Genomic DNA, 21,255 nt, shown 5'->3' with positions numbered 1-21,255 from the left:
TTGCGGGAACAGTATCAACAGAAAAGTCGGGGGCCGTGAATGACGCGTGGTGTGCTCGCTCCATTTGGGCTATATTTCGAAACTTTCGAAGAAAACCTATCCACTTTATCGGCTTTTTACACGTATTTTCTCGGGAATCGCTCGCGATCATAGCGAAATACGTGAATCAGTCCGCCAATGATGTCACAAACAGAAAGCAGCATGGAGCAGCAGCCGCGGGAAGAACCTAACCAACTCGACCCGGCCGGTCCGGCAGAGGTGAGTGGACCATTCCCACCTCATTTCATTCATAATCACCCTCTAGTTAATCTTGATCTAAAAAACACGGGCTGATGAATTCCGAAACGAAGCATTGTCGAACCGTCCACGCGCGCGTCACGAGCGTGAAGCTGAAAGTTTGTGTTAGCTTGCATTGTTCCTGTTCAGATGAATGGAGGAGCGGACTGGCGTCCATTACACACGCATTGACACATTCAGAACCGCATTTAAGCTCTTTCATATTCTGTTTGTACTCGACAGATCGAGAGATAAGCTAAGACTTTAGCCGCTTTTTTTTTGCGATTTGGCAAATCATTGTTTTTTTGCTACTCATTTACTTTTAGAATCACCATTTCATTCAAAACACTCCCACGCACTAATAAATATTATATCAAATATTTCAAATGGCTTTCTAAACGGGCAGATAGATTTAGTTGTTTCGAGCCAGACACTTATTAACATCTATTTAGCACTGACCGATTTTGTGAAGTTTCTCAGCATTCACTTGGAAATTAATTCAAAATAAAAGTTAAATGCTGTGTTTGTTTTTTTTTTTCTTGTGTACTTCCGGGTATAATTATTATTACCTACCACTTAACGAAACGATTTGATCATACATAGAGGTACCATAAGGTTTGTATTAAATTATTACTTGTATCTGCTTATTATACAGTGAAACCCTTTTTTACTTCACAGTTACTCTGTAAAACAATGTGGTACTGTTAGCAACTGGGTTTCAAATCAATCTCTTAAGACTTAAAGGTTAACTTAAGGTAAGTTTACATTTAAGATAAACACTGGCAGCCAAAAGTTTGGAATAATGTACAGATTTTGCTCTTGGAAAGAAACTGGTACTTTAATTCGCCAAAGTGGCATTCAACTGATCACAATGTATATTCAGGACATTACTGATGTAAATAACAGCACCATCACTATTTGAAAAATTTATTTTTGATCAAATCTAGACAGTAGCATCACTCCAACACCTTATCCTCGAGTAATCATGCTAAACTGATAATTTGCCATTATATCAAACACATTTGAAAGATATTTGGTTCATTAAATGAAGCGTAACATTGTCTTTTTGTTTGTTTTTGAGTTGCCACAATATGCAATAGACTGGCACGTCTTAAGGTCAATATGAGGTCAAAAATGGTAAAAAAGAGACAGTTTTCTCTAGAAACTCATCAGTCAATCATTGTTTTGAGGAATGAAGGTTATACAATGCTTGAAACTGCAGATTTCATCCAAAGGTGTCACTACAGTCTTCAAAGATTAAGCACAACTGTCTCTAACAAGGACAGAAAGAGATGTGGAAGACCAGATGTGCAACTAAACAAGAGGATGAGTACATCAGAGACTCTAGTTTGAGAAATAGACGCCTCACATGTCCTCCGCTGACAGCTTCATTGAATTCTACCCGCTCAACACCAGTTTCATGTACAACAGTAAAGAGAAGACTCAGGAGGACTTATGGGAAGAATTGCAAAGAAAAAGACACTTTTGAAACAGAAAAACAAAAAGAAAAGTTTCGAGTGGGCAAAGAAACACAGACATTGGACAACAGATAATTGGAAAAGAGTGTTACAGATCTTAACCCCACTGAGCTTTTGTGGGATCAGTTAGACCGTAAGGGTGAGAAGTGCCCGATGAGACAGACACATCTATGGCAAGTGCTACAGGAAGTGTGGGGTGAAAGGTCACCTGACAAACTGACCACTAGAATAACAAGGATCTGCAAAGCTGTCATTGCTGCACGTGGAGGATTTTTTGATGAGAACTCTTTGAAGTAATTTAAGAAGTTCTGAACAATTGTTTCAAATTGTAATATTAATTTTTCACGTTATTATTGTCCTGACTAAACATTGTGATCAGTTGAATGGCACTGTGGAGAATAAAAGTACCAATTTCTAAAATAAATAAGAGCAAAATCTGTACATTATTCCAAACTTTTGGCCACCATTGTAAGTGTATCGCTAAAAGTGAAGCGAACTTTGAATTTGAATTCGTATCACGAGTCTTGAATCCCTGTAATGGTCGTTGAAAACAAGCTTTTGTAAGTAATTTGTCACTTAAAGATGCAATTGAATACAAATTTGAGTTTCTTTGAAGTCGTCTGTATGCTAGTATGCTGCTGAAAGTTGACAATTCTGTTTTAGTTGATAAACGTATTTAAAGTGGGGAAAATGGATGTAAAATATCGATGACGTGATCTTGCACTCTGGGGTGTATCCACATTTTTGACCAATCAAATGCACTCTAGAATGAGGTTGCCCCTCCCATTAGCATATACCAGCTACTTCTGTCTAGCAGTAGCAAAACTGCCGGGATTGTCAAGACATTTCATGGGGTCTTAATTAAGAAAACTTAATTTTCTTTCAAGCTTTAAATGTAGCTCCGTCATTATTTTTCAACACAGTTGATTTTTCTTTAAGGATGATACATCAGAAAATGGACGCGATGAAGCATCGGACACCGCGATGGATAGTGAAGCGCAGTCGTCTTCACCTCCTTCGGAGAAGGAAAAGGAGGACCAACCGGGTGGATATGAAGAAAAAGTGGTAATGCTTTCCATTACAACCATTGCAGCCAGCTTCAGTTAGGAAGACACTCGTATCTTATGTTCACTTCTAACATTTAATTCTTTGTTTAAACAGCTAACGGACCGGACCAACAGATTTGAGTACCTCCTGAAGCAGACCGAAGTGTTTGCTCATTTCATCCAACCAGCTGCCCAGAAGACCCCAACCTCACCTCTGAAGATGAAGCCAGGACGCCCTCGCATTAAAAAAGACGAGAAGCAGAACCTTCTTTCGGTCGGAGAGTGAGTTTCATCCATATACTGTATGGCATTCAGCATTAAATATATTCATTTAGGAACTTAACGGCACATAGCATGTGATACTATAACATTTATTGGTTTATGTAACGTATATGTTTGACTCATTTGATTTCAATGGCGTTTGATGTTAGCATGTTGCTAAGCTAACAATGCAGTTATCAAAGCCTAAAGAGACGTAGCACACACATTTTGGGTAAAATAGTGTAAACTTTTTTTTTTCCGAGTTTTGCATTCTGAGATTGTAATTTAAATTTTTTTTAAGAATAAATGTAATACTGCTTTACAGTTTGGCCGAAATTAGGTATCTAAAGCCCAAAGTACACTTTGATCAGATGTGAACACTATGCATATAGGACGCGTGATGCAAATTTAATCGTCAGCTGAGTGCTCAAGCACTGAAAGTGTGCGGGCCAATTTTTCCAACCGTGCGTACTCTGAACGCAAATGGTACAACTTGAGTCTGAAGAAATATAAATACATCTTTTTAGGCCTAAAGTCCCGAAGAGATATCGTAGCGCTCATGCGTCAACTGCCTGCATGTTGCAGGCACAGTCAGTTGAAGTATACTTTGAAAGGCTAGCGTTCGACTGTATGCAGACGCTACCTGTGTCTAAACCGAAGTATACTTTGGGCATTAGAATGCAGAATGAGAGGTTTTGTAACAGAGCCCATGTGTTAGCAGAGTGTATTTCAGATAATAGCTTTCTGATTGTGTGTGTGTGTGTGTGTGTGATCTTTCAGTAACCGTCACCGTCGCACTGAGCAGGAGGAAGATGAGGAGCTGCTCAGCGAGAGCAGCAAAACCACCAGTGTATGCACGCGTTTTGACGATTCGCCTTCCTGTGAGTTAAACACACAGACATTTGCAATACATTGGATATATTAGGGTCACCCAAGGATTCAAATTTCTCAAGCATCAAACGGACTCTGTCGGAGCGTCTCACTTTGGTAGCCTCGCGTCTCGCTGGTTTTCAGTGCCTCTAGTCATGAACGCTGTGTTTTTAGGATATGTCAAGTTAAAGGGATAGTAGTTTCACGTAACTACCTCAAACATGGCGTGTCACAGTGTGTTTGTATACAGCTTTTACTTTTGTTTTTGATGACATATTTAAACATATGGATTAATGCAATCCATCGTTATTGCTTTGCTCAAGATAGCCAGAGATGACATCTACTGCAATTACATTATATTGTATGAACTATGGCTTAACTTGCTAAGTTCTGTAAACTGTTACAGTGGAATATTATTAACATTGGTGTAGCAGATGGTTGTATTTGGAGTTTTGCCATAGCATATAATATTATTGATTGACAGATTTACATAACAGATAGCCACGATCTTCCAAAAATCCCCTGACAGAACAATACAATGCACAAAATAAGATGAAACCGTGTAAGAAAAGTTGGCAAATATAATAACTTACTGAGATCAGCTGCAGAGGACAAGGTTTATCAAGCGTTACTGGCTGAATTCAATACCCCAGTTAGTTTGCAGGCTGGTTGGTGTCTGTGTCTCATACATTGTTGCTCAGTCCACTGTTGCTTTTGCTTTTGTCCTTCTTATGATCCCTGTAGTCCTTTTAGTGTTTTTCAATTTGTTTATGATTTGGTCAATTATAATTGTTGAAGGTGGTGTGCATCATTTCGTGCTGTATCTTCATTCTCAGAGTATTTTTTCCTTTGCAATCTCGGTAGTTTCTCTTGGATTCTCCGTAAATATCATATCGCAAGTAGAGCACTCGTTTCGCTTTTGATGTCTGATCATTTTGTGGGTTTTTAATGTATATACAGTATATATTATTTCTTTAATTCATTTCTTTATATTTCATTCATTCGTTGCATGTTTGGTTTACCGGTACTAAGTACAATAAACTTATTTTGACAGATGTCAAAAATGGCAAAATGAGGGACTACCAGGTCCGTGGATTGAACTGGCTCATTTCACTCTATGAGAATGGAATCAATGGAATCCTTGCTGATGAAATGGTATGAATCTGTAGTTCTGGGATTTCCAGTTTTGGTAAAGTTCTGAAATCTTGCCTATAGAAAATATGCTATATGAAATTTACAGTTGGGTGTTTCTTCAAATTTTGAGCAATTTAATGTACCGGATTGATTTTTATTAAAATAAACTGATTCCAACTTTCTAAAAAGGTCTCATTAATAATAAGAAACCATTTTACTAGGCCGTTATTATTTAATTTTGGATCTTTTCAAATACCTCTTATATATTATTGTTGTAGCCTTGTCCAAGACAAAGATAAAAAATACAAATTATTGTATGTTTAAAACTATGATCATCCAAACAAAGAGTGAAAAAGTAAACCATTTCATCATTTATTGTGGAAGTTATTTCTGGTTATTTAAAAAAATATATATTACAGCTGTTCCCACAGATGTCATTTCTGCAACGCCTCTAATAACATAATATTTTAGCTATACAATTTGCCTTGGCGAGACAAATGAGCTCCATTTTATTTTAAAAACATTAAAAAAAAATTAAAAAATAATTTCCATCAACATTATTTGCACCACAGAATTCTATTAAACACTTCACATAATTTGCTAGAAATGACACTGGTGGTGGGAATATTCATGACATGTCACATCTTCTGTGATAAGTGCGTGCACACACACACACACACACACACTCTACTGGACATTGCTAGATAAATTAGAAAATTAGTGAGGGTGAGAGAAATATTGTTTCTGGTTAACGTTTCTGGTAAAAGTGCCCAAAGCTGAAGAAACATCCAATTGTGTTCTGTTATGTCCAGAAATGGCTTTATGTGAGTGTAATCATTATAAATGTATATAGTAACAATTAACAAATGGAAAAGTGTTTCAAAGATTATATCAAAATAGTCAAGAACCCCGTTTCAACTTGCATTATAAATATCTCGCACTTAATCTGTTTTGTCCCGTGCTTTTAGGGTCTTGGTAAAACTCTTCAGACCATCTCTCTGCTGGGCTACATGAAGCACTATAGAAACATTCCTGGACCTCACATGGTTCTGGTGCCCAAGTCCACACTCTATAACTGGATGAATGAGTTCAAACGCTGGGTTCCCTCTTTACGAGCAGTCTGCCTCATAGGTGACCGGGATCAAAGGGTGAGATGCAGTGATTCTCGATGTTGATCTGGTTGCAAAGTTTTTACTTGCCATTTGTATTGTGATTCACAAGAGTGCAGCAGTCGGCTTCCTGAAGTAAAAATCCCATTCGTTTTCTCCACCTTTCAAGACAGACCTAACATGAGCATTTCAACTTCATTTCTTTTAAAACTCCTATTTAACGGAGTTCCAGAGAAATACATTGCCCATAATCCTTAGGTGAGATTCACCAATCAGAGAAGTTCATGGTAATCTGACTCGCTTACAAAAGCAACCACCCATTTACACGAACAATTGTGAACAATGAATAAAGTCAGTTTCCCTACACTTTCTAACATGTATATCATACTAATGAAATTGAGAGAATGAATGGGAAACATTAAAAAGTGGGTGGTCGCTGCACTTTATATTGAGGTACATTACTCCTATTTATTCCCATTGCCTTCATCTCCATTCTGCAGAACGCATTTATCCGTGACACACTGCTGCCAGGTGAATGGGACGTGTGCGTTACCTCCTACGAGATGCTAATTATCGAGAAGGCCGTCTTCAAGAAGTTCAACTGGAGATATCTGGTCATTGATGAGGCCCACCGTATCAAGAATGAGAAATCAAAGGTTTGCAATCACATCTATAACTGTGGCATGTTTAACCGATTCAGTTACTGTCATTTGGATGTTGCTTTTATATCTGAGAATCGATTGTCTTTGAGTCACTGTTTGTTTGTCTCAGCTTTCAGAGATTGTGCGAGAGTTCAAGACGACGAATCGATTGCTACTGACTGGAACGCCTCTGCAGAACAACCTTCACGAGCTGTGGGCGCTGCTCAATTTCCTGCTGCCAGATGTCTTTAACTCTTCAGAGGTGCTGTTTGCATTTCTTTCTTGCATACCGTCACTTTGGCAGATTTACGTGTTAAATAATTATTTGTTGTATCTTAAGTATTGGACTTATTTAATTTTTTTAGATGCTCTACTTGCAGTTGAAAGTAGTATAAATGGAATGATTAAACTGAATTATGTTTAAGGTTGAGAATGTGTGCTTTTGGATAATTTAGTTTTTAGGGCTGTTGGTTAAGTGTGTTAATTCAGAGAAAGGCAATTAAGGGTATAGTTCACCCTAAAATACAAATTCTCATTTACTGACACTCATGCCATCCCAGATATGCATGACTTTCTTGCAGAAAACAAAGATTTTTTAGAAGAATCTCTCAGCTCTGTAGGTCCATTCAATGCAAGTGAATGGTGATCAGACATTTTTGTAGCTTCAAAAATCACAAAGGACACACAAAAGTAATCGACAAGACTCCAGTGTGTAAATTTTATATCTTCTAAAGAAATAAAATATGTGTGGGTGAGAAACAGAACAATATTAAGTATTTTTGTACTTTAAATCTCCACTTTGACTTTCACTTTCAGATGTAAAAGTGAAAGTAGAGATTTAGGGTAAAAAAGGACTTAAATATTGACATGTCCTTAGACAAGCCTTTATAATAAATCTCAGACTTATTGATGAATTGAAATGCTGCGGACTGTAGGCCTTATGTACAATAATATGGAAATAAACCATATATTGCCCTCAAGTGAATTACACATCTGTTGCAATAATGTAATGTATTTTAATGATCTGAATTGTTTTTATAAAATGTATTATAATAATTTAAATGTATCTATTTAGAAGTAACCATTAGATATGATTATTTAGAGCATTTATCAGCAAATATGTCTATATTGTGATTTAATTGCAATTCATTTGATTAATCAAATTAGCATATTTCAAGAAAGTGTTAATCGATTGACAGCCCTAATTTTTTGCCTTTCCTCTCTATTTTGTGTTTAGGATTTCGATTCCTGGTTCGACACCAATAACTGTCTGGGAGACACAAAGTTGGTGGAACGTCTTCATACTGTAAGTGTTTTCCTTTCACATCTATGAAGACATAAATCAAATTATGTTCATAATATGCATTCGTAACTAACGAATCTCCTAATGGGACAGGTGCTGCGTCCATTCTTGCTGAGACGTATCAAAGCTGACGTGGAGAAATCTCTCCTCCCCAAAAAGGAAATCAAGATGTATATTGGGCTTAGCAAGATGCAGAGAGAATGGTAAATATTAATGATCGGTGTCTGAAATGTATGATCTGAGCTTGATCCTCCAATCAGGCGACCCATCGTTTCAACCAAACAGCCATTGTTGCAAAGTAGATTGAAAATATATAATACAAGAATTAAAATGTAGTAAAAAGATCAAGGCATGTTTTGCCATGCTGTTTTTCCACTAAACGAATTATGAATATTTTGATTAAAGTAGTTTTTGCATCTGAAATATAAATTGGATATGCTATTAAAACATCTGTCATAACATTCCCATATGTGTGCAATATAGCCAGCAAAAAGGGTTAAGATTTGATATTGTCCAACCTTAATGCCATTTACAGTAATTTGAGCGATACAGGACAAAATTATTTTGGTGATTTCCTGTAATGTGAATCCACAGAATAATAATTAACTTGGCATTATTTCTCTTCAGGTACACAAAGATTTTGATGAAGGATATTGACATTCTGAACTCAGCTGGTAAGATGGACAAAATGCGCCTGCTGAATGTGCTGATGCAGCTGAGGAAATGCTGTAACCACCCGTATCTGTTTGATGGAGCGGAGCCCGGCCCGCCCTACACCACTGACCTCCACCTGGTGGTCAACAGCGGCAAGATGGCTGTCCTGGACAAGCTGCTGCCCAAGCTAAATGAGCAGGGTGAGAAATACCAGCTGCCATCTGATTAAGATATTTAAGGCTAAATTAAATATTTCAAACCATATTGAGGCAAAATTATATTTTTCAAATTTTCAACATTGTTTTCTCACCACGTGATCCAATGAAATGACCCATCAAGCATCAAAATCTGTTGCATTTTTAACAGTCTTTACAGGATCAACAAAATGTTCTTACATTTCTAAAAGCCAAATTTAAGCACCAAGTACTTGAAAATTGCCTTTTGGTAAAACTGAACATTTCTTCTGTGTAGGGTTTTCTGTGCTGGTTTTCTTAAAGAGACGGTACCACTTTTAGCACGTTCAACCAACCAATCAATGTAAATACAAGTAAATGGACCAAAATATGCAAATAAACTGTAAAGTTACAAATAATATATGCAATAGTATTCAAAGCAATAACATGGATATTTTTTATATATATTTTTAGATAAAGCTAAAATGTAACTTGGAAAAACTAATAAAATATAATTTGTAAATTGTAATATTTTTGTAATGTACCTAGTTAGAAGGTCCCCTGTATAAACAATTTGAATTTCTTATGCAATCAAAAGGGACATTGAAATGAAATATACCCATATGAATCGATATTGAATCAAGAGCATGTGATTCGGAGTCAAGAAAACTCAATCAATTCCCAGCCCTAATGACAAATTATAATTGGCATTTTGCTCAAACATTTTTCTAAATAAATAATCCCAATTGCCTGCAATAATGTCATTTAACATTTGTGTTGCTCTATGGAATTGAGGTTATCGAATTGTGAGATCAACATATCGTCCCACCCCTACTGCCCATAATGTCTGCTTTGATATACCGCGGTATAAACGGTATAGCTGAATATCTGCACTAACCCTTGTAGAAATTTTATTAAATGCAAAGAGTCTTGATATGGTGTTTTAAATTTGTTCTTTCTGTTAGGCTCCCGTGTCTTGATCTTCAGTCAGATGACCAGGGTGCTGGACATTCTGGAGGATTACTGTATGTGGCGTAACTATGGTTACTGTCGTCTGGACGGACAGACGCCGCATGAGGAGCGACAGGTATGGAAATCATCCTCATTAATTAGTCCACTTTAAATGTTTGTGTGTTTGAGCAAAAAAAAAGCTATCACCACACCACTATCGATAGAAAATCAATATATCTCACCCCAACTGCCTGTTTCCAGAGGAATTGCGTCAGCACTGGAGAGAATTTTGCACTTAAGCCATTTTTGCAGCACCAATGAGTGATCATAAATAAACAGTTATAATATTGTCTGTAAAATTGATTTAACCTCATCCTCTCATTCACAGGTCTCTATCAATGCCTTCAATGAGCCCAACAGCTCCAAGTTTCTATTTATGTTGAGCACCAGAGCTGGAGGACTCGGTATTAACCTGGCCACCGCTGATGTCGTCATCATCTACGACTCAGACTGGAATCCTCAAGTGGATCTTCAAGCAATGGTCCGTGTGCACAGAAGTCTTAATACATTTCTCATATTACTATTAAAACGATACCTTTCCCTGCTCGTCTGACTAGTTGATTGTGAAGCTACTCAAATTTACTCTCATGCAATAATGGGGTTAGTGTTCCTAATTTTCATTGGATTTTCTCTGTTCAGGATCGTGCTCACAGGATTGGTCAAAAGAAACAGGTGCGCGTGTTTCGGTTCATTACAGAAAATACAGTGGAGGAAAGAATTGTGGAACGTGCTGAAATGAAGCTTCGCTTGGACTCTATCGTCATTCAACAAGGTAAGACGCGAAAACAAATGTTTCATCAGTGAAATGACTGATTACCTGTTACTAAATCAACACAATTGATTTAAAAATTAATTGGCCACATTTATTAAGTGTATCTGAGTGTATAGTATTCCATAAACTCTATTTTAATTAAAAAATCTATTATATTTTGCATATAGAAAATGAAGCCTATTTTTAGAGCTATTAACTCTTTCCCCGCCAAACACGGAATTTTCCGGGTATCCGTGTTTTAGGTGGTATGCGGTAAGGAAGACCCGCACGCATGTTTTGAAAGTGTACGCAACTCTTTGATCAAAGAAACAGACTGCGATCATCTCAAACGTGAAGTGGAACACCATACTAATACTTAGGGCTGGGACGGTTACCGCGGTCACGTGACTCCAACCGCGGGTCTGAGCTTGTCACCGTCGTCACCGCAAAAAAAACATTGGCCTGCACATGTGTGCACGTTGTGTCTAATGACATGGATTCATTGATTCTAATGATATGGATTATGTCTAATGATATTAGCCTACATGGATTCAAGGTTTTCTAAACAAAACTTATCAAAATATGGAGCAAATCCGACCTTTCGCGAGTTGGGGAGCGCAATGTTCAATGACACATAATAACATCAAGTCAAGTCAAGTCAAGTGGTTTTTATTGTCGTTTCAACCATATACAGTTAGTACAGTACACAGCAAAACGAGACAACGTTCCTCCAGGACCATGGTGCTACATAAAAACAACAAAGGACCAACATAGGACCACGTGAGACTACACAACGAAATAAAATACCTGTATAAACTACCTATATATACCTATATAAAGTGCACGTGCAAACATGTGCAAAAAGTACGGGACAGTACAACAAATTACTGACAATAAACAGGACCAATAGGCAGTGCAGCGCCGACCAGTACTCAGTAGTGCAAAAAGATGACAGTTTCTAAAAATGTAAACATAACATACTATGAGATAATGTTCTATGCACATAGCAGTTATTGAGGTAGCAGACAGTTATAAAGTGACAGTAATTAAAGTGCAACTCAGGACACGTGTGTGTCAAACCAGTCTCTGAGTATTGAGGAGTCTGATGGCTTGGGGAAGAAGCTGTTACACAGTCTGGCCGTGAGGGCCCGAATGCTTCGGTACCTCTTGCCAGACGGGAGGAGGGTAAAGAGTTTGTGTGAGGGGTGTGTGGGGTCGTCCACAATGCTGGTTGCTTTATGGATACAGTGTTTTTTGTAAATGTCTTTGATGGAGGGAAGAGAGACCCCAATGATCTTCTCAGCTGTCCTCACTATCCTCTGCAGGGCTTTGCGGTCCGAAACGGTGCAAGTCCCAAACCAGGCAGTGATGCAGCTGCTCAGGATGCTCTCAATAGTCCCTCTATAGAATGTAGTGAGGATGGGGGTTGGGAGATGTGCTTTCCTCAGCCTTCGAAGAAAGTAGAGACGCTGCTGGGCTTTCTTGGTGATAGAGCTGGTGTTGAGGGACCAGGTGAGGTTCTCCGCCAGGTGAACACCAAGAAATTTGGTGCTCTTGACAATCTCCACAGAGGAGCCAACATTCCATTTGTATTAGAGATGCGCGGATGGGCTATTATTATTTAATCCGCAACCGCATCACAAAACTCATCTGTCCGCACCAAAGTTTTTTGATAAATTTTCAAAACCGCATCCGCGGCGCTGACTGTTTTAAGGTCTGAGCGATGCAAGGCGCTGCTGCCGCGAGGCTAGAAAGCTCTGGCTGTTCTAGAAAGGAGACTGATCCAATGCAGCAAAGATATTTTAAAGGCTAAAGTCCCTAGTAGGCTATAGCCTATTGGCTATGTTGTATCCCCAGAATATCAGCAGTGAAGTCCGCTTCCGATTGGCAGCACAGGGATAAAAATAAATAAATAAATAGTAACGCACATCGGCAAACCTGACTACTAGGCTACTGTAGCCTAAAATTTTATCATTTTGTTTTGAATTTTGTTTAAAATGCATTTTAAGATTTCTATTTATTTCTCATGTCTGTGAGGCAGTAGGCCTAGCCGACGAGTTTCGGTTCATTTATGAGAGAGCTCACGCGCAAGAGATCGCATCGGCGCTTCCACGCCCTGCTGCTGATTATATGTCTGCTATATTTGCTTCTTATTTATTAATTCCAGGCAATTAGTTAATGAAACAGTGATTAAAATTAAGATACAATTTATACAAAACGAAATTTTAAGTTAAAGAAAGGCTTTCTACAAAACAAAACTTAATAAAGTGGTCAAAATCATGTCTGACCCATCTTCAATGCGAATGTATCTGAGAATAATCTTAAATAAGGAAATCTATACAGTGATTAGTTCATGCCAAATTACTGCTTGATGAAAATTTGACTATTTAAAATTGTGCTCGTTTTTTTTCTTCGGATGTAGGTGACAATATTTAAAGTCTGTCTATCAAAAGCGACTTCTGATGTGGGGGGGGACTTCTCTGATCCAATGTAATGTATTTAATGCGGTTTACCGCTATACCGCGGTAATATCTTTCTTTTCAACCGCGGTTAGAAAAAATCCATACCGCCCCAGCCCTACTAATACTAAAGCACTTGTTTGATAAAAATGCCTTTTTCTCAGCTTTTTGTCCGAAATGTTGTTTTTGACAACCTACCTCTGTTCAAGTGGCAATAAAAAAAGAACAAATGAAGATAAAATAAAATCGTTTTTTTTTGCCTAAAAGCAGAGGCTCAGATCTTTATTTTGATATATAGCATCTTCATATATTCATGGAAGAAAATATTCTGCGGGCCATTAAATTTAGCAAATTGTCAAAAACCCTGGCGGTGGCTGGCAACTTTTTTTTAAAAACGCTGGCGGGGAAAGAGTTAAAGGCATCGTTCACCCAAAAATGGAAATTCAATTTTTTTTACTCTCCCTCATGCCATCTCAGAATATTAGAAGAATGTCTCAGCTCTATAGGCCCTTACAATGCAAGTGAATGGTGGCCAGAACATTGGAGCTCCAAAAAGCACACAAAGGCAGCATAAAAGTGATCTATTAGACTCCAGTTGTTTAATCCATGTCTTCTGAAGCAATAAGAGAGGTGTGGGTGAGAAACAGATCGATATTAATTTTTTTACTGTTTTTTTTTGCTGCCCAGTAGGTGGCGATGTGCACCAAGAATGTGAATCGCCAAAAACAAAAGAATGTGAAAGTGAAGATTTGTGGTAAACAAATGGACTTAAATAATCTGTTTCTCACCCATACCTATCATATCACTTCAGAAGACATGGATTTAACCACTGGAGTCGGATGTATTGCTTTTATGCTGCCTTTGTGCTTTTTAGAGCTCCAAAGTTTTGGTTACCTTTAACTTGCATTGTATGGATATACAGAGCTGAGATATTCTTCTAAAATCTTCATTTGTGTTATGCAGAAGTCATTTTTGTGGATTTTAATTTAAAAAAATCATTATACAAGAGAATATTTTTACTGTAATACAGTAAAGATTGTCTGGCGGTAATGAGAATCATCATTATTATTATATTTATGAATTCATGTCTGTTGCTCACCAATAGGCAGACTGGTAGATCCAAACATGAACAAACTGGGCAAAGACGAAATGCTGTCTATCATTCGCCACGGTGCCACTCACGTCTTTGCCTCAAAGGAGAGCGAGATCACCGATGAAGACATTGACGCCATCTTAGAGAGGGGAGAAAAGAAGGTAGGACCTCTGATCTAGAGTACTTTCCCTGAAAAGCTGGACTAAACTGAACGCTCTAGTTGACCAAATGCCACAATATGCATTAGAAATGCTCTGTTGGTGTGTTTTAGACCATGGAGATGAAGGAGAAGCTGGCCAATCTTGGAGAAAGCACTCTGAGGAACTTCACCATGGACACGGAGAACAGCGTGTACAACTTTGAGGGTGAAGATTACAGAGAAAAGAAAAAGGTGACCTGATGAAATGTAAGCATTCACTTTTCACTTGCTGTGTTTTTCCAGTTTGATGAACTTGTTTTACTTTTTATTTCAGGTCGTCACTAACTGGATTGAACCACCCAAGAGAGAGCGCAAGGCAAACTACGCTGTAGACGCTTATTTCAGAGAGGCCTTGCGCGTCAGCGAACCCAAAGCACCAAAGGTATTATGGACGGCATTGCCCCTTAAAGAATTTACTGCAATATCAGTATTTAAACTGGAAAGCATTTCCGACTGAAGTCATAATAAACTTTTCCTCACATTCCCACAGGCTCCTCGTCCTCCTAAACAACCTAATGTTCAAGACTTCCAGTTCTTTCCTCCTCGGCTCTTTGAGCTGCTAGAGAAGGAGATCTTGTATTACAGGAAGACTATCGGTTACAAGGTTTGTCTATGTTCTGAAGTCCAAGTTGGAAAAATGTTTCAACTTGTATCTGGACTTTAAAGGATTCAGATCTCTCTTTTTGTTCAATTTAGTTGTAAGATATCAGCTCACTTTTCATTCACACTAGGGCTGCAACTATTCTGTGATTATTGCAACGATTAATCATTAGCTCCTAACCGATTAATCATTAGCTCCTAACCGATTAATCATTAGCTCCTAACCGATTATTCAGCTTGTGTCCCAACTTAAAAGGTTGTATTAAACGTAGTAAACAATAAAGAGGACAAAATCATCTTTTAAAAATACCACTAAATGACATTCACTGAATTAAAGGGGGGAAATACTTCGTTTAATTCAGTAAAGAAATTCACTGCAAAAAAACAAACAAACTATCAATTGTTTTTGTTTCGTTTTCCATTTAAAATGGTTTAAAAATCCTTAAAACAAATACATTTAATTGAGAAGCAACATGAGATATTTAGACTTCCAGTAAGTGGATTTTTCCACATGGTTATAATTCTGCGAGTGCAGTACAGACTAAATACACTTCTATTCAAGATGCAAGTCTAAATATCTCATATGCTGCTGCTCAGGTGAATGCATCTTTTTTTTCTTTTTTTTTAAGGATTTTTAGATATTTGTATTTTTTATATTATATTCAACATTTCGCAGATAAAAAAAAATATATTCTACAGTATAGCTGCTGAAGTAAATGTACATTATTTCTATTGGAAAACAAGCCAAAACAAAATCCACAGTGAGAAATGCACAGTGACGTATATTATGATTCAATAAGTTGCGAGCCACCATGTTATAATCTAGCTGCATTAAGTGTGCGCGCTCGAGGGACGAGTGTCCCCATGATAGTGTGCATCAGCCGGGTGCAGTTTCAATCTCTCCCCCTTAGATCGGGACATTCGCACAACTCCTAGAAGAGGCGCTGACCACACACACAAATGCCCGTTTCGGAGTTTGTGTATAATTACATGACTTGCTTCCGTATTATTTGAACTTTAATAAAGCTATAACGCATTTAAACTGCATTTAAGATGCAACACCGGGGTGTTATCCTTTTTAAAGAGCTCAGTCTCATTTATTCCACAACGAGAGTGCTTCTGAATTTACTTATTTGGTATTTTTGTATAATTCCCTTTGTACTTAAAACCTTCCAAACAGCTTCAGCTGATGTAGATCGCAGAGTGCATCTGTGATCCGTGTAATTCTTCCCCTCATCAGTCTTGCGTGAGCTGCAGTGCTGCTCTCTCAAGTTACATTAAAGGAGATCAAACGATTATTCAACAATGAAAATGGTCGACTAATCGTTTCAGCTCTAATTGACAGTGTAATTGTCACTCATTCAACTCAAATATTGATATAAACTAAGAAAATACTAATGTTACAATAATAATAATAATAATACATTTTTAATCTAAATTTCTATTTTAAATACTACAGTAATATATTTAAATCGTGCCCACTTTTATTTTGACATTCTAAACTCTCCAGGACGTCCTGTATGTGTCTGTTTGTGGGAAGTTCACAGTAGTTTAATTTGCTTATTCAAATTCTGGTACAATGCTCCTCCAGTGCCATTCTAAATGCATATTATAAGTGAACCGAACTATTGATCATCTACATCTGGGATGTTGTTCTTGAGTAAGTGCTCAAATATTGCACCACATGAAGGCTAAAACAGCCACGAGAGTGTGTGTGTAAACCGAACAGCGGCATTCACGAACACGCTGACACTGCGCATATTATATATTTACTTTTTAAGCACAGCCTTTTGTGATTCACAGAGCTATCACACATCTTCCGGTGGCTTTGAATAAAATGCTTGAGTCATATGAACCGCTTTAATGGTGTTTTAATGGTTCTTTTATGTCATTTTTGGAGCTTGACAGTAATGAACACGTCATGACTCGTCGGACCGATACATGATCCGTCTAAAAGATTCAGTATCTGAGCAGATCGGTGCATCCCTACTTTTAACTATCATTCTCCACATTTGACCAACCCTACCAGTAGGTGGCAATATGCAAGAATTATACAAATTCCTCAAACAAAAGTGAAAGTGGAGATTTTTAATCTGAATCTGAAAGAGGCCTTTCTCTGTAAACAGTGGGGATGCGATTTAATTGCAATTATTTCGCTGAATTAATCGGCACATCATGCAATTAATTCGACAGCCTTCGTTAATACCTTTTAAGATGCAACATGCAATTATCCCTTTCAAAATTTCTAATATAGAATTTCACCATGCTAACAGGTGCCAAGAAGCCCTGATCTGCCCAATTCGGCCCAAGCGCAGAAAGAGGAACAGGCCAAGATTGATGAAGCAGAACCACTTAATGAAGAGGAGCTAGAGGAGAAGGAAAACCTCCTCTCACAGGTAAAATATCACCTGAAAGGAATTTTTAAAACGGCTATAAAGAGTACATGTCCACCCACCTTAAAGTGTGCAATCTCTGCACTACTATATTTGTACCATACAGAATTGCAATCAGTTTGTTTGCGTGCATGACAACACTGGCTCAACCAATGGTGCAAGCTTTGGGCATAATGGTATAAACTGTGGGAAGTGTTTGATAATTATTTGAAAACGTGTTATTTTTCAGTTCCGTTTGGTGTCGCAAAAATTGCATGCTTCACTTTTAACTTGTGTTTATTACTAAAAGATACGGGTCTTGTTTCCAACATTAAGTTTAATTGCTCACTTTGTAAAGTCTTTTATTAGAAGAAACTTGCTAATGACACTGCCACTTCACTGTTGAGATGGTACTAGTACAGTGCCTCATTAATATGCATATCTTCTGTACGCAGGGCTTCACTATCTGGACCAAACGTGACTTCAACCAGTTCATCAAGGCAAATGAGAAGTGGGGAAGAGATGACATCGAGAACATTGCTCGTGAGGTCGAGGGCAAAACCCCAGAGGAGGTCATGGAATATTCCGGTATGTTGATAAGTCCTGCGCAACTTATCGAAACGATAAATGCAGGATAAATGTGATTGAGATCCATTCTTTGTGGTTGTGTGCAGCTGTGTTCTGGGAGCGCTGCAATGAACTGCAGGACATTGAGAAGATCATGGCTCAGATCGAGAGAGGAGAAGCCAGAATCCAGAGGAGGATCAGCATCAAGAAAGCACTTGACTCCAAAGTGAGTGACATCTCATGACCCATTTTCACAGAAAGTGTTTTGTAATAGTGCAACAGCAGGGCTGAACGAATGTAACCGATCCCAATCATTTTCTCCATCGTGAAATAGATTTTTAGCCATAATGCACAAACCTTTCAAGACTTACTGTGAGTATCGAGGTTGTTTTTCGATGGTATGTGCTCCAGTTAAAGCCATCAGTTCACATTAATTTCAACTTCACTTTTAAAAACTTGAAATCGTGTAATTCCTGGTGCAGGAACACTACCCATAATCCAGAGGAGAAAAATCCACCAATCAGAGAATTGAGGCCAATAAAGCTTTGTCGCAACAGCCCACTGGCATGTACTGTGAATGATGCAATCGTGTCGGTTTCCCTACACACTCAAACCAATTGTATATCTGATTATTTAGATGCCATTTTGTACATTTAATCAAAAATTTAATTATTTTTTTTTATGCAAAAATCTGGGTTCCAGTGAGGTGCATACAATGGAAGTGAATTGGGGCAATTCCTAAATGGTTAAATACTCGCTAGGGATGGGGAGATTTATTGAATTTTGATGTATCGTGAAAACATTTGAAACATTGTTTTCTGTCCATATGATCTTACATGAAATGACCCATCAAACATTATAATATCTCAATCACTTAATTTTTTTCTACACCGTTTTCAGAGTTCACTGCTTTTAGAAATGTAAGTACTGGAATAGGGATTGGATAAAATAATTGTACACGATTCAGTTTTAAACACTTTTGCTGTCTATAAATAATGTTTTGCGTAATGGTTTAACACATTCGACTTTATTGTCATTGTGCAGAGTACAGGTACAGATGAACCCCAACTAAGCTGGGGTCAGAGCGCAGGGTCAGCCATGAAACGGCGCCTCTGGAGCAGATAGGGTCAAGGGCCCAAAAACGAATGAAGGGTCGGTTTATTGGTTATTCTGTTTTGAAGAAAACTGAATAACCAATAAACCGACCCTTTACCTGTTTTTCATCTAGAAAGAAATGATACAAATTGAGAACTTGGCCTATGTCAGATACCATCCGTGGATTTTGCAACATTATTCCCTCAAAACGTGAACTTTATATGGAGTTAGAATGAAAATAAAGTGAATTGCGAACTGTTCTGAGACCAGTGCATACATGTATATTGGCGCACTAACATGCAAAAAATTTATGAATTTGTAAAGCGATTAAACGAAACTTGAGTCTTTACAACCAAACGGGTATCAATGGGAAAAAACACTTGGGGATTTCTTACCAGAGGCACTCTTTTGGCTCTCCGCCTGTAGAAGTGCTTCACGGAAATCAACATCATGCTGTTGGGTCACGTGACTTGTCGTGCCAGAATTTTAACCCAAATATTTCAGTGTAGTGTTGTGAAATGTATTCAGTTGGTTTAAATTAATTTTAATTGTGTTGCGTATAGCAAAGCCAAAATACAACGTCACGCGTGTGGATGCTGGGTCGCTCGCACATGGTTAAACCCTCCAAAAATTTGACCCTATAACTTCCATTGTAAGTGCCTCAGTGTAACTATGATTATTTCTCCTTTTAAAAAAAAAAGAAAAGGATGAATCAAAATAATTTTTGGTGGTAATCTGCATCATGCCACAAATGCTGTTGAACTAGCTTAACTTCTAAAAAATCCCTATGGAAAAAAAAATAAGAAAAGTCTGCTGCTACTGAAAAAGTGAGCGATCAATGATGTGCTCTGAGAGGCTAATGTGGTTTTTTTTTTTTCTTCCTGTCCAGATTGGCCGTTATAAGGCACCATTTCATCAGCTCAGGATCTCCTATGGTACCAACAAGGGGAAGAACTACACAGAAGAGGAGGATCGATTTCTCATCTGCATGCTGCACAAACTGGGATTTGACAAGGAGAGCGTATATGATGAGCTGCGCCAGTGCATACGCAACTCTCCCCAGTTCCGATTTGATTGGTTCCTCAAGTCCCGCACTGCCATGGTGAGATTTGTTAGCATCTAGAAATGCATGTTATTATTAAAGGGGCTATTCTGTGCATTTAACATCTTTTTGTTTTCCTTATTCTGAACTTATGCAATGTTTCATACTAGCATAAGTGGACCAGAGTCGTTTTTGTAGTTGATTCAACAACCTAACAAGGCTATACGTATGTAATTTCAGGAGCTTCAGAGAAGGTGTAACACACTCATCACGCTCATTGAACGTGAGAACATGGAGCTAGAAGAGAGAGAGAAGGCAGAGAAGAAAAAGAGGGGTCCTCGCACATCTTCGGTAAGCCCATAGCACACTTTGTCCCTTTAAAGAACTTTGAACAACTGCCAGCAGTTAATAAGTCAGTACTGAAGAAGAGTTTAATGACTGATTTTTACTCGTAGGCCCAGAAACGCAAACAGGAAGGGACCCCTGATGGACGTGGACGCCGGAAAAAGCTCAAACTGTGAGCCGATGTCAAACCTTTGTTGTCAAGGACCTTCAGTACAGCAATACTTGCATTTGTTGTTACGGGTCCCACTCATGTACTGTATGATTTTGCAGTGCTGAACCTCACCTCCAAGTAGCTTGACCTTTTTTGTAGAGAGAGAGAGAGAGTGGCATAGTTGTAAATTAGATTTTTTTTTTTTCTTTTTCTAAATGTACTACGGCTGTGCTGTCAAAGTTTTTTTTTATTTATACCTGTTTTTTTTATCCACATTCCATTTGCTCGTAACAGTATAATTTGCAGTCTTCCCCTCCTTTTAGAGTCTTCAGTGTTGTCGATGTACCTTTATTATAATAGTCAATTGGAACATGTGACTAATAAATGTCAAGTTTTTTTTAAATCACTGCTCTGTATTTTTTCTTCCAAATAAACTGTTTTCTTGTAATGCTTTGTATCTCAATGTAGTGTTGCTACAGACACTGGCTCAGATTTAAAATAAATATTAAGAGCTTTGCAAAGCTGATATTAAAGGGATAGTTCACCCAAAAATCTCATTTGCTAACCCTCATGCCATCCCAGATGTGTTTGACTTCTGCTGAATACGAATTAAGATTATTATTTT

General features: G+C 37.9%; 1 protein-coding gene across 1 annotated transcript; it reads left to right on the top strand.

Annotated features, from left to right (window-relative positions):
- The first annotated feature begins 9 nt into the window (after window positions 1-9).
- On the top strand, window positions 10-21,054 carry LOC127652167 (SWI/SNF-related matrix-associated actin-dependent regulator of chromatin subfamily A member 5). The gene is made up of 24 exons (XM_052138229.1): window positions 10-258; window positions 2,694-2,819; window positions 2,916-3,082; window positions 3,842-3,942; window positions 4,986-5,086; window positions 6,034-6,213; window positions 6,675-6,830; window positions 6,946-7,077; window positions 8,053-8,121; window positions 8,212-8,321; window positions 8,746-8,972; window positions 9,911-10,032; window positions 10,285-10,437; window positions 10,596-10,728; window positions 14,272-14,420; window positions 14,531-14,650; window positions 14,733-14,840; window positions 14,949-15,062; window positions 17,332-17,454; window positions 17,886-18,018; window positions 18,105-18,223; window positions 19,982-20,194; window positions 20,375-20,485; window positions 20,590-21,054. The coding sequence occupies exons 1-24, from the start codon at window positions 178-180 to the stop codon at window positions 20,653-20,655; spliced, it is 3,114 nt and encodes a 1,037-aa protein (XP_051994189.1). The 5' UTR covers window positions 10-177; the 3' UTR covers window positions 20,656-21,054.
- The last annotated feature ends 201 nt before the right edge of the window (window positions 21,055-21,255 follow it).

Source organism: Xyrauchen texanus, chromosome 11 (assembly GCF_025860055.1).
Source record: "Xyrauchen texanus isolate HMW12.3.18 chromosome 11, RBS_HiC_50CHRs, whole genome shotgun sequence".
Classification (NCBI taxonomy): Eukaryota; Metazoa; Chordata; class Actinopteri; order Cypriniformes; family Catostomidae; genus Xyrauchen; species Xyrauchen texanus.
This window is presented reverse-complemented; position numbering and strand designations above follow the sequence as displayed.